The 12,990-nt window shown below is 44.2% G+C and overlaps 2 protein-coding genes across 2 annotated transcripts; both read left to right on the top strand.

Annotated features, from left to right (window-relative positions):
• The first annotated feature begins 285 nt into the window (after nucleotides 1–285).
• BDCG_01382 (FAD binding domain-containing protein) lies at nucleotides 286–5,995 on the top strand. Its single transcript, XM_045416881.1, has 2 exons — nucleotides 286–5,217; nucleotides 5,313–5,995. The coding sequence occupies exons 1-2, from the start codon at nucleotides 4,621–4,623 to the stop codon at nucleotides 5,667–5,669; spliced, it is 954 nt and encodes a 317-aa protein (XP_045273846.1). The 5' UTR covers nucleotides 286–4,620; the 3' UTR covers nucleotides 5,670–5,995.
• Nucleotides 5,996–7,423: 1,428 nt separating this feature from the next.
• Nucleotides 7,424–7,889, top strand: BDCG_01381 (uncharacterized protein; the record flags this gene model as incomplete). Its single annotated transcript, XM_045416880.1, has 2 exons — nucleotides 7,424–7,494; nucleotides 7,703–7,889. 2 exons carry the CDS (start codon nucleotides 7,424–7,426, stop codon nucleotides 7,887–7,889), a joined length of 258 nt encoding a protein of 85 aa, XP_045273845.1.
• Between the last annotated feature and the right edge of the window lie 5,101 nt (nucleotides 7,890–12,990).

The raw sequence follows: 12,990 nt of genomic DNA, 5'->3' as shown, positions 1-12,990 counted from the left end.
CGGCAAACCCGCTTGCTGCTGGTTTTCAAGATTGCAGCCGGTTTCATCAAAGCATTTGTTTGCAATGACGTCGGAGGTATCCGCAGCGACCGCCGAGCCCGCTGGCAAGGGCTTGCCGATGCATCTGGCCAATCATAGTCGAGTAACTAGTTATCGTTAACCCTGGCAGAAGCGCGATTCCTCAAGACTAGTCCAAATTTAGGTTAGGTAATTAAGTTACTAACTTCATCTGATATCAAAAATCGTCAATGGGGAATGGTTATACTGATTTTTGCTAGATACAGTTCTGTGGTGGTCAGCTATCTCAAAAGCACACTGATATGGAGCCATACTTGTTTTAGCTTCGATTACTTCTACTAAAAATGTGTCCTTACGTGAAAACAAAGCCAAGTTGCTCAGGGAGCAAACTTCTATTGTTCCCCAGGTTAGCAGTGTGTGACTGAGATTTTATAGCTCCATGCTGTGAACTTTCTCAAGTTGCTTATTTTCTTGCTGGTGTCGGAAGGAGATCGCTGCTGTCGTGCTTGTTTGCACATTATTGATCAATTCAACTTTGTTTTTTCTTCATCCCTCAATTTTGGGGTTCTATATTGTTACCCGACCAAGGCAGACTACAGCGGTCAGCGAACACCTACAAAATCTCTTCTTTACTCATATCTATGGCCCAAGCGTCTACGTCAATCTAGGGTTCAAGGTATCTGTTTACATCATAGACAGAATATGGAGCTTCAGCCGTCAAAAATGCCTGCAACCCTTCATTAGGTTGGGGGGAGATTTCCTTGGTATCAATACACCCAATTTCCGAGCCTGCAGAAACGGCCTTGGAGTCGCCCAGGTGACTGTTTCGGGATACAATTGTTGGAACATCTACCGACTCGCGCCATTTGTATACCTACAATATCTACAAGGTTATGTTCGAATCCCCCCGACTACAGGCAAATACTACTGACCCTTCCATAGTAAAGAAAAGACAAATATTCATAGGCTTGGAACTTCATGACTACTGACGATACCATATTTTATCTAAAGTCAATAGGTGCAAAGGACCAATGCGAAATAATATCAATGCGACGGGAGTGTTTTGGTTATGCATAGCAAAACAATAGGCTGGTTGGACAGACTGAAGTGATGCAGAAATCATTATTATTGTATTACTTTGAATTGATATGTCTTTTGACCTTGGTGTTGTGAGAGCAGATGGATTATCATTTCCAGGAAGTATCTTCCGTGGTTACCTATCTCAGTCATTTAAATCCCCGTGATTTTGCAACGGGTTCCATACTGCAATTTTCGTTGCGAAAGCAACAACGCTAGTTTCTCACATTAGATTGAGATGTTGGAAAAGAAAAGAGATGAGCAAGATTTTTTTTTATCAACATGCCGGTTGAGAATTTCTGCCATTCAATGCGAATCCAGTAAACATTGGCACTCAATTATTCACCCTCCCCCAACTCTGCCACGTCAAGACTCGCGTCATGGTATCAATGGATGGCCAGAAGAGGGCGCACAAGAGTGCTCAGTCATGCAATGATTCTTGAAGCGCCTCGAATTACAGCCGGCTACAGTTGAGGGACAATTCATCGACGCATCCGTTATCTTGTCCGCTAATATTTCACAAACAAGCATCACAGAATTGAGAGTTCAAGGCTACCAATGCACCAAAGCATGGTATCGGTACATCATCGGTATGAGGAGCCCTTCTCGCTATCTACTCGGTTGCGCTACCCACTCCTCGCGTCCAGGAACTTCGTCTCCTTTCCTTTACATATTCAGCTAGCAAACGATAACGCTTTTATGTCTGTATTGTCGAGAAACACCATTCTGCACGCCCGGGATATTCGAAAGCTGACCAAACTTGCGCTCAGGAGGTAATGAAAACTGGACCGCCTCACAACACATGCATACATACGACCCAAACACCTACCTCACTTTGCATTACTTTTAGGTCATCGGTTGACTTTCAAAATATTACTTAGCCAGTAGCCATTGATAAGAGTCAGCTAGCTAACATCGCCAAAAAAATGGAAATGGAAAGGGAAATGGAAAAGAGGCAACATGAGCAAACAGCTTTAACTTCCGTCCGACTATCTTGTGAGATGCAGAAAGTTTCGATCCCCTACCAAACCTTCTAGAGCGGACGGAACAAATTGATGGCACCTCCATGTAAAAGAAAAGCCAAGCAGAAAATCCGAAGAAAAGAATCGAGGTGGCAGTTGTACAGTAACTACCAGACCTAACTGCATACCTTGGTAACTCTGTGTTTTCAACCAGTAACACCACATCCCGCTTTCCTTACCAGCACAATTGGGGAGGAGAAACCACGCAATTGGATAAATTTCTATTGAGCCAGCGCCTTGCAGCAGCGATATCGGTACGGACCTAATGGCATAGCCATTAATCTTTTCGAGAGGAATGATCAGATTTCTTCGATGGGTGGTTTTGACAGGGCGAAACCCAAGATCATGGTGAATGAATTTTCCTCTAAGTTTTGGACACTCTGAAAAGCCGGAATTTGGAGGACGGTTGCACAGCGGCTTAGGGAATTTTCTTGCTTGGACGGTACAAGGAGGAGATAACCTGAGAAACAAACCCTGTATCAAAAAAATAAAAATAAAAAACAAAAAGTTGCGCCCAATTCATTTTCACTGTTTGAAAAATATCCAACCCATTTTTTCATTTGCTTTCATATATTTGATTTTTAACAATAGTACAGTACGTTATAATGGAGAAAGGATTACGTGTCTATCTTCAATAAAAGCAACAACAAATCCTAAGGACGAATTCCACTCTATGCCAATATTGAAACAATACCAAGTTTCATATCTTCCCGCCTGCGGCACAAGACACGGCATAGCAAGGACAACGGGGGGAACAAGTGGAGCTTGTTCAATACACGGCAGATGTAAATTAGTTATTCTAATATTAGTACTTTTGCAGTAGAAAGAAATTCAATATTTCTAATAAGCATTTTACTCAAAGCAGTGCATTGAGTAACTCTGAAAAGGGTTTCCCTCTGATCCACAGCCTGTACGCTGCGTAAGAGAGTATGTATAACCCGCCTCTATATCCATTCATAGTAGGTAGATATCATCCTTCCTGGATCTTTCTTATCTTACAAACACACCCGGGAGATTACACATTTATCACCAACCTGCACATCTCCATCACCGTGTTCATTCAGCCAAACTACTCTAGACACATCCTCAGCAACTGCCAGCAAATGAGATAGTTACATGACCTGACTCGCACCAGTCTCGAGGGAGAAATCGAAAGCTAACCCGAACCAACCCTTGGCCATGACACACATAAACTAGATCGATGGAAGAGAGGAGAACAGACAGGAGCACAATCAGAGTTTCCGCTAGAAAACGGGCAAAGGAAAAACCCCGTCCATCACCTATCCCGCGCATAAAGATACTCCATCGGAAGGATCCCGGAATTCTGCGAAAAAAGTCAGGAAATAGGAATAAGAACTGTTTTTATGATCTTCTCCCGCCAGAATAAAAGAATAGTTTTGCCCTGACATTTTTAATGGCTGTGTGGTCGTCCTCCTTGAAATTAGCAGATGATTGATTGCCCAAAAGTGCTAGTCCAATTTAGAAGCAGCTATATGAATGAGATGATTATATGAACAGGGCGAAGAAGATATCACGGCGTGGATAATGTTTTTGAAATGTATTTTTCTATATGGGCCTAGAACTGTCAGCTGAGGTTTTTAACAAGCTGCGTGTGCGGGGTTACATGGAGAACTAATACCTCCTCTCAGACGCAGTAGTAGAAGCAGAAAACAAAGAAGCAACAAAAAAACAAGATCGAGACTGTCAATTTCCTGTGAAGGTCTAAAGCTTCCTTTGATTGAAAAGGTGGCTAGCTAGTGGGAAGTTATATGGTAATAAGCCAGGACATGTAACCTGACATTTCCAACGTCAGCACTTCTACTATTGTCTGTCCTGTTAAGTAACTTGGTAGGAGAGAAGACTACTTCTCAGAATACTGAACTGACAAACGCGGACCTCTCTATGTATACGTATCCCCACATTCAGCCGCATGAAGGGAGTCCATGGAATAGATATAGATATATATATATATATATATATATATATATATATGTAGCGTGGCGCATGGATTTTGCTGAGAGATGCTATTCGGAGAGTTTGTCGTGCATTCCTAACCACATCCATTACATAGTTAACTTACTTTCCATACCGGGGGATTGGGTGAGGGGCATGAGGGGGGTTTGGCTTGTACTTAAAAAGTATTTATAAGAGATTCATGTACATGTACATACATACATATACAGCCCGTGGAAAGAGTCTCAGGGTTGATATATCTCTCCGTATATTTTTCTAGTTCTATCAAATCTATACAAAAACAAATACCCAACAAGTTAAAAATAATAGCTAGACATCACATCATATCATATCATGTCCACCACCCCAATCCGCATCGCCATAATAGGCGGCGGCATGGCCGGCGCCTCCCTCCTGCACGCCCTGCTCAAACACCCCCGCATCTGGACGTCCACATCTTCGAGTCTGCCGCTGAAATCAGAGAAGCCGGCGCCGCGGTTGGCGTGGCGCGGAACGGGCCGGTGCAGTCCCGCAGTGCGGGGTCCGCTTCATGCATGCGCAGGGCGAAGGGCGGAATAGCATGATTGATGAGATGAGGGATGACGATGGGCAGGCGCTGGTGAGCATTGTGCATCGGGCGGCGTTTCCGCGGGAATTGCTCAGGGATGCTCCGCCGGAGCGGCTGCATGCGTCCAAGAGGCTGGCGCGGGTTGAGCGCGCGGACGAGGACGGGCCTGTCACGCTTCATTTCACGGATGAGACGAGGCACGAGTGCGACATCGTCGTTGGCGCTGGTGGGATCCGTAGCACGGTTCGCAGGGGCATTCTTGGAGAGAGGGATCCGGCTACGAACGCGAGGAATGCTGGCTGGTGGGCGGTCATGGCCTTGAAGTCGTACGCTGATGTCCGGGCTAGTATTGGCGAGGAGTTAGTTGATATTGATGATACCCGTGAACATGGGTGGGTTGGCGATGGCGCGTTTCTGATGCATGACATATTGAACGAAGGGCAGCTGGTGCAGTTCATCATTTCCGTGCGTGAGAAGGAGGCCGAGGGGTCGGATAAGTGGTATCGAATGGTGAGCGCGGAGGAGATTTCAAAGGTCTACTGGGACTGGCCGCTGCATCTGAAAAATGCAGCGGAGGAGGTAAGTAAAACTATATAGTTACCCCCCATCAAAGCAAGCTTTTCAAACACATAGCTAACGTGGACGGCATATTTCTTTAACTACTCTGCAACCAGCCTGAGCAGCGTGCCATATACAATTGGGAGCATCCACATGCCCGTACGTATGTATCCGGGCCAATTTGCATCATGGGAGACGCCGCTCATGCCATGACACCGTTTCAAGGCTCTGGCTGCGGCATGTCCTTTGAGGACGCTCTCATCCTCTACACCCTGCTCGGCGGCTCAAAGACTCCTGCGGAGGCGCTCGTGGATCTACAGGTGTATGACCAGGTTCGCCGGCCCCGAACCCAACGTATTGTGGAATCGAGTCGGAACACAGGGCGCATCATCACTGGGGGAAGGGGAGGAGATAGGGTTGGATCTGGAAAATCCAAGGCAGGGCCAACTGCCAAGATGGGATTTTATTATTGATTTTGATAATGTCAATGCTCGCGATGAGTCGGTTGAGATGATGATTGCCGAGTTGGCAAAAATGAGAGAAAAGCCTTAGAGAAAAGTACATGTACAGTAGTGCATGTATGTACGTTCCGCTGGCTTGGAGCTTTAGAGTCTCGCTGATATCAAATAGAGTAATTATTCAGAAGCTCTTCATCCACAGTTCCCACGCGCAGGCTTGCGGCGTCAGTGCGTTAATCGTGTAGATGCGCGAATATGTGCGTATTGGAGGTAATCTGGCGTGGAAGATCCCTTTGTTTCCAGTGCAAGTGCGTAAATTAGTTACGCGGCATGGCAGCAAGATGGATTTTCATTTCAAATTTTCCCTTATTTTTTTTTTTTTTCCTGCTGATCTCGATCGTCTTTGCAGCTGCAAGGTGCTTGATACGGAAATCATGAATGTCAAGAGTATGGAAGTATGGGGGAGTTGATGATCTCGGAGACACCGGCAAATCCCCTCGCTTGCCGATGTTGGATTATCCAAAGTTTAGGAACTCGGAGGTCGATGACAGAATGAAAGTCAAAAAAAAAAAAAAAAAAAAAAAGGGATGTTCACAACAATTGAAGCTGAAAAAGCTTTGATGCTGTGAGGAGAAAGAGCTTGATCTCGTATTTTCCAAAAACCACAACCAGCAAGTTGTTATGAAATCACGATATCCATCAGCTCCTAAGAACAGGAATACAATACCCCCCAGCGCCCCAAAGCATTGAATAATGTCCTGCCTCTCTTCCCCAGAAATCCAAAAAAGGGCTTATCCCGACAATAAGGGAGTCGGGACCACAAAAGAGTGCGTGGGATAGCGACCAACCAACAATTATTGCCAGAAGCCATGACCCACGGATCCAGCAATCAACAGCGGACAGACTGTAGACTGTGATTTCCGTCACATTTATCATCACGCCACATTGTAGAATTGTGCGTGGCATGGAGCACGGAGAGAGCCAACCCAACTTACTGGGTTTGAAAACCATGTTTTTCTTTTTTCCCCCGTCGGGAGAAAAAGCACGGGAGAATATAAAAAAAGAAAAAGAAAAGATACTCCGCACAGAGCGCATTGAACCAACAGCAAAAGACAGGCAGCCAAGCCATCTCAATCGAAATGCTAATTAATAATAGTAATAAGGCCTCAGGAACTCAAGCCGATCGTTGAAGGCTTAACTACGGAGTACTCCGTAGTTACAGCGTAAGTCAAGAAAAAAAAAAAAAAAAAAAAAAAAGCACTGAGCGAATGAATGCCAAGTAAAGGGGTTTGATGCTTGATTTGGTGGTCGGTCCATGCATGAGACACACGCTACGTACATCTCGTATTTCCCCAGAAAACGGATCATCTTCGACCCGCCGTGTCGTTCTTGGATAATCTGGATAGCTTCAAACCAAACCCCCTCTTAGGCTCTCACACGGCTCATTTATTAGTATCATTCGCTAGGTTACTGACTAACTGGCTAACTGGCCCACTGAACTCGGAACAGTAATCTGCTGATGGGCCTGAAAAAGCAAAACCAGAGCCAAGATCCGGGGTCGGGGAGGGGAAATACGCTGGTGGTAATTAATTGTGTTCGAAGCTTCGGCAACCCTAGTATGATATGGGGGGTTTGTCCGGCAGGCATGCACAACAATAATTGTTCCATAGAAGGAACAGAGGAGTAAAATGAGGAGTTTTACAAAAAAACCTCCCATAGTTATTCATGGTAATCCCCTCCTCCGGCCCATGAGGCAGGAATCCCATGCAATGGACTCAACCACATTCCACATTATTGTCGTTCAATGGAGCGGCAGAATGGAGAAGAAGATAATGAGTGGGTGAGTGGTTAGTCTCAAAATTGAGGCAAGCATGTGCAGTTTCCTGCACCGCCATAGAGGAAAAACGGAACGGTGGTGTGTGTGTGCGTGTGTGCGTGTGCGCGTGTGGACGAGCGTTGGACAGGCACCACGACATGCGTTGAAAGTCGCTTTTGCGGTACCGCCACACTTTTTCTATTCTGTTCTTTTCTTTTCTTTTGCCATTAAGATATGTTATCTGGACCCGGTTCGTAGACTTCCGTTTTGTGCAATCCAATCCAATCACTCGCGTCGTCCGAGACAACGGGTTGCAATGGTTGCTCAACAATGCTCAACCACCCAAAATATCACAACCGTTCAAATCCCAGGATCATGGTGGGTTGGAGCTGGAGACTGTAACTCAGATGATCAATTGAGGGTTCGACAAAAACATGACCGTTTCTTGAAATATACCCTGAACAAAGCTTTTTTGTTGCGATCACCAGACACATTTTCGCATGCCAATCTCTCCCCCCCCTTCTGAAAAAGGACCCTGAGAATTCGCGCAGGAACTTCCTCTTTAGCCTTCACGGTCATTAGGTTTGGCTATTCGCATTTGTGGGGGATCGATCAATTGTTTCGCTTGCCCACCCGCCCACCCGCCCACGCGCCCACCCGCCCACGCCCCCCTTGTGCCCTTGTGTCCTTGCGCCCTTGTGCCGTTGTGCCCAGGATGCGGGGACCAATAATCAGCTGAGCTGACATGAGAAAGAGGCGTCGCAAGTGGAAAATTATGATGGCAGCTATGGCGAAAGAGGATAAGTTAACATATGGCGTTGAAGAAAGGACCGAGTGGTAAGACGGATAAACGGTACCTCGGTAACAGGACGCTGGTTAGCTTCGTAATAACAATACACCGCGCACTAGGAGAAAAAGCCACTATTTGCTTCCTTCTTGCCCCCTCCCGCGCCAAAAAAAGAAAAAAAAAGGAAAGGAAAGGGGTAAAAAAAAAAAAAAAAAAGAAGAGATTGCCGTTGAAAGATTGCACAGAAAAAACCGGGGGTAAAAATACGCTGGTAGATACAGACTACAGTAGGCCAGGGCGGGGGCGGGATCCTAGATGCCAAGGGGAGAGAAATAAAATTAATACAACTAACTCCCATGCGAATACTCCTGGCATGACAGGGCGCGGAACAGTAAGATAAGAAGAAATTGAATCGCTGAAAAATTTATCTAAAAGGATGAATACAGGGCAAGGTGGGCAAAAATTAAAAATTGAAAGGGGAAAAAAGAAATCATCTTGACTTTCTCTGTGTTGTTGCTACACCTCCTGTACAATAATAGCACTAACTACCTCTCACAACATTTCCAGTTTGCAGGAAAGTGATCAGCTTATTTAATACGGATTAACTATACGTGTATCATGATAATTGCCGAGAAGCCTTCTTCCTTTTACTTTACAAGCATGGCATTGAGAGGGGTAAGTTTAACTACTGTTGATATCAGAGATAATTTAAACAATGGTCTCCTTTTTATTATTACACTTGTCCGAAGCTGGTTTTTCTGTTCATGGGTTCATTTATTGTACCCGGAGATTTTTTTTCATTTTAAGATTATTAGATAGATATCCATCCACTCTGTATACAGATTACATGCATATTCTCTTCAAGACCAAACCCAAACAAACCAAGTTTGAATAGAAATAATTTTTTGTCTGTGTGTCCGAAATTCATAACGTAAAGAATGCATGAGAAATTACATAAAAAAGGCGCAATGCCTACACAGCTCAGCTCTGTGGCGGCATATTACAGGCCGAGGAAAAAGGGTTTCTTGCTTGTTTTGTTCTGAGCCCTTCTTCTGATTCTGGTCTGACCTGGCCTGACATGACATGCCTCACTTCTTGCGAAAAGGGAGAGTTTTAAATATGACTATCTGTCTGTCTGCGTGTGAAAAATTTTTATGCGAGTATGTATATGTGTGGTGGTGGAGATGTATGTACTGTACATATGTGAGTGCACGTACGTGTTTTCCTACTGATGCTTTAGGGAAGAAGAAGAAATACCATACCGATGGAGGATCAACCCGGCCCAGCTAGCTCATTATCGAATACTGACTGTGTAAAACGGGATGAACGTGTTCTTCCAATCTGGGTAAAAATGCAGCTAGAGCAGCAGAGGAGAGCAGTAACACCAAGGTAAAAATCATGGTAAAAGCTTTGTTGTGTTTCAGGCGGCAACAACATAACTCCCCTTCTCTAGTTATATTTAGAAGAAAGAAAGAAAAAGGAGCGCCAAAACCTTCGCAAAATATTAGAGCTTACAACTGCTGAAACTGAGCTTCTACTACTACTATCCACCCATCCATCATGAAAGGATGCATGTATCAAGCAAAGTGAAAGTTAACTCCAGCTATTGGCTGAACAAAGAGCTAACACCAACACACAGCATGAGCATATTCAACACCTACATAAACGCATGACAGAAAAAAAAAAAAAAAAAAAAAAAAAAAAAAAAAAAAAAAAAAAAAAATTTGAACTCCCCTTCTCTACTGACTGGCAGGTGAAGAAAGCTACAAAGAAAGAGACTTGGCAAGGAGCTATTTAGCTACTCTGTGCTGTGAGCAGGAAGCTTGAGGGTATGAAAAGCATGAAATAAATAACTCATACTTTCATGGTGTGAGTTTCTCTGTTGTCTGGTGGGAATTCTTTTTTGTTTACATGTAGCTACTGTACTCCCAGCTCTGTACATATATTTCTATTCTGGTTCTGGAAAACATCTCTGGGAGGGTTAAAGGACATATATCATTGTTAAAAAATCCCATCCAGCATTCAGATTCCACCAATACAATAATATAGTACATTACTAACAGTCGTTGGTATAAACTGCAAAAGAAAAGTGCATTGAACTAAGCTATGTATCTCGAGAGAGAGAGAGAAGAGCAAGAAAGCTCGCGGATTCGTCAGCAGATGGATGAGTTGCAGAGAGGACACGAAAACGGAGATCAAAGGCTTCAAATGTTCACATATCCCATCCCTAAGGTCCCCCGTCCCGTTCAGGGCACTTGCATATATGTATGTACTGTATTTCTGCAGGATAGCTAAGCTCAGCGGCGGGGCCGGGCAAGGGCTTGGTTTGTCTGGTATGTAGCTGTGGGTATCAAATCAAGGGTATTTATTTTTGTATAACCAACAAGCAACATGCTCGGATCTGCCGTTTGCCGGAGAGATAAGTTGAATAGCGATGACGATGACGATGATGATTGAGAGCAGTACCCGGGAGGGGGGGGGGAGGAGGACTCACAAAGAAAAAGATTACGATAAGGATAAGGCTGTCACAAGCCACTTCTAACTTTCTTATTTTTATTTTTGTTCTACCTTCTCCCCTCCATCAATTGAGGGTTGGGTGGGTGTGTGTGGCGAGTGTAGGTGCTTTGATATCAACGGATTTCGAGAAACACAAGAAAAGCAATTAAAAAATAGATTACCGCACTACACAAACATAAGGCATAGCAGTTGAGAACTCAAGCCACAGAGGAAGTTTTGGTCCTAGCAGACAGAAGGGGTTTACAGAACTAATAATACACTACGTACTCTGCGCACAAGCAATTGTTCCAGCTAGCTGGCCTTGTCTGTGGTAGCCGCTGCTGCCAAACTGCCACTGCCACGGTGAAGAAAAAAAAGGGAAAACAGCGTGGGAATGTCACTATAGGCTGCCGTAGTGGGAGCTAAAAGATAGCTGCAGCACAACTAAAGCAGCCTACAGTCTGTACACAGCCAAAGAGACACAGGAAGGGCAGGCAGGGCGAGCAAGACAAGTGCACAAAGCGAAAGCTTGGGGTGTGTCACAAACACCATCACTTGTTGTTATTAAATACCACTCGGTATTCAATTTAGTAACCGTGCCATGCTTACTCACTCTCTGTAGTGAGTGCGCCACAGCGTACGGAAAACCACACCGTAAAGAAAATATTTTGAATATAGTAATCTTCAAAAATTAATTAATAATCACCACCACATCTATCTATAACATAAAGATTATTTATATACTCATTAGAAGGTGTAGAATCCACTGTAAGTTGAGATTCTATAGAATTATCTTGTTGTGGTTGAGTGGCTGTAGATTTTGTAGGTTTGATTCCAATCGATTGAAGAGTCTTATTGAATGTCTTTTTCATCTCATCTGCTCTACAGGTCGCGATCTTGCGATTGGTATTCTTAATAGTGAGGACTCCACCTACTTGCACCTGCCTGTGGGAGGATTTGACGACCTGATGTCTATTTGCTCAATAATGATCTGCAAGTTCATCCTCACGGTGCGCGTTCAATTCCGCCTGGACCATGCTACTCTTGAAGATCTTGTTCAACCACCTTGTCAAACCAGGTGTAAGGGTATCCTTCACATCTTCTAAGGCCTTGGCTGCTGCATCGATTTGGTGACGTAGTTTTGCAACCATCTCTGGGGAGGTTAATTGCAAGGAGGCAGTTGACAGTCAATCTGCAGGTGGTGGGGTAAAGTGATCACATACATCACCATCATCATCGTATATGTTGAGATCCGGGGCATCATCAATGGTAAGAGGTCTCAATTGATTGAGAATTATATCGTGATTAACTGGATACATTTCACAGTCAGCAAAGCCAGCTCTCACAGTGTCAGGTTTGAATGCTTGCAGTCAGATGCTCTTCAGATTAGCAAGGAATTATCTATCATTATACTACTCATATCTGTAGCAGACAGTCTTATTAACTGCAATTGATGAATTCATATCTTAATTGCCTCTTCCTGGCTGTCATTCAATGCTCGATTCAGTGGAACCCTCATAGTCCTTGATTTCTTCCTGTTGATCCTCTCATACAAGGTGGCATATGAGACTTTGAATTCTTGCGACAGAGATGTGATTTTTAATTTTGAATTGCTTTTGTACATGTCAACAGCTCTTTGCAACTGCTCCTCAGTGTAATTAGAAGATTTAGACATGGTTATAATTAATGATGATTATTTGAAGATGAAGAATGAAGATATTGAAAATATTTTCTTTACAGTGTGGTTTTCCGTACGCTGTGGCGCACTCACTACAGAGAGTGAGTAAGCATGGCACGGTTAGTGCATAGGTTATTGAGGAAGAGGAGAATTGAGGCAATGGGAAAAGAAAGCAGCAATTGATAGCATACGCGGCGTAAAACAGAGGTTAGAGAAAGAGGAAATCTCTATCCATCCCTTCTCTCAGTCTCGCCACTCATCATCCCTTCCATTCAACCCAACCCAAGCCAGAAGGGAAAAAAAAAAAAAAAAAAAAAAAAAAAAAAAAAAAAAAAAACCCTCTCCAAATCCCACTACTGCAGCCTCTCGCAGCCTTGCATGATGGCCTGCCCACCCATACGGCATCCATCGCAGAAAATGAACACGCCACCACCACTTGGTACAGACTAGTTAGTTAGTAGTTACTGTGTCTTGGATTCTCCGACGACCTTGTATAAAATCCTCCTGCCGTTCGTCCCTGCATACATACTTTTATCTCGCCTTTTCTTTCCCGCTTGAG

Source organism: Blastomyces dermatitidis (assembly GCF_000003525.1).
Source record: "Blastomyces dermatitidis ER-3 genomic scaffold supercont1.2, whole genome shotgun sequence".
Classification (NCBI taxonomy): Eukaryota; Fungi; Ascomycota; class Eurotiomycetes; order Onygenales; family Ajellomycetaceae; genus Blastomyces; species Blastomyces dermatitidis.
This window is presented reverse-complemented; position numbering and strand designations above follow the sequence as displayed.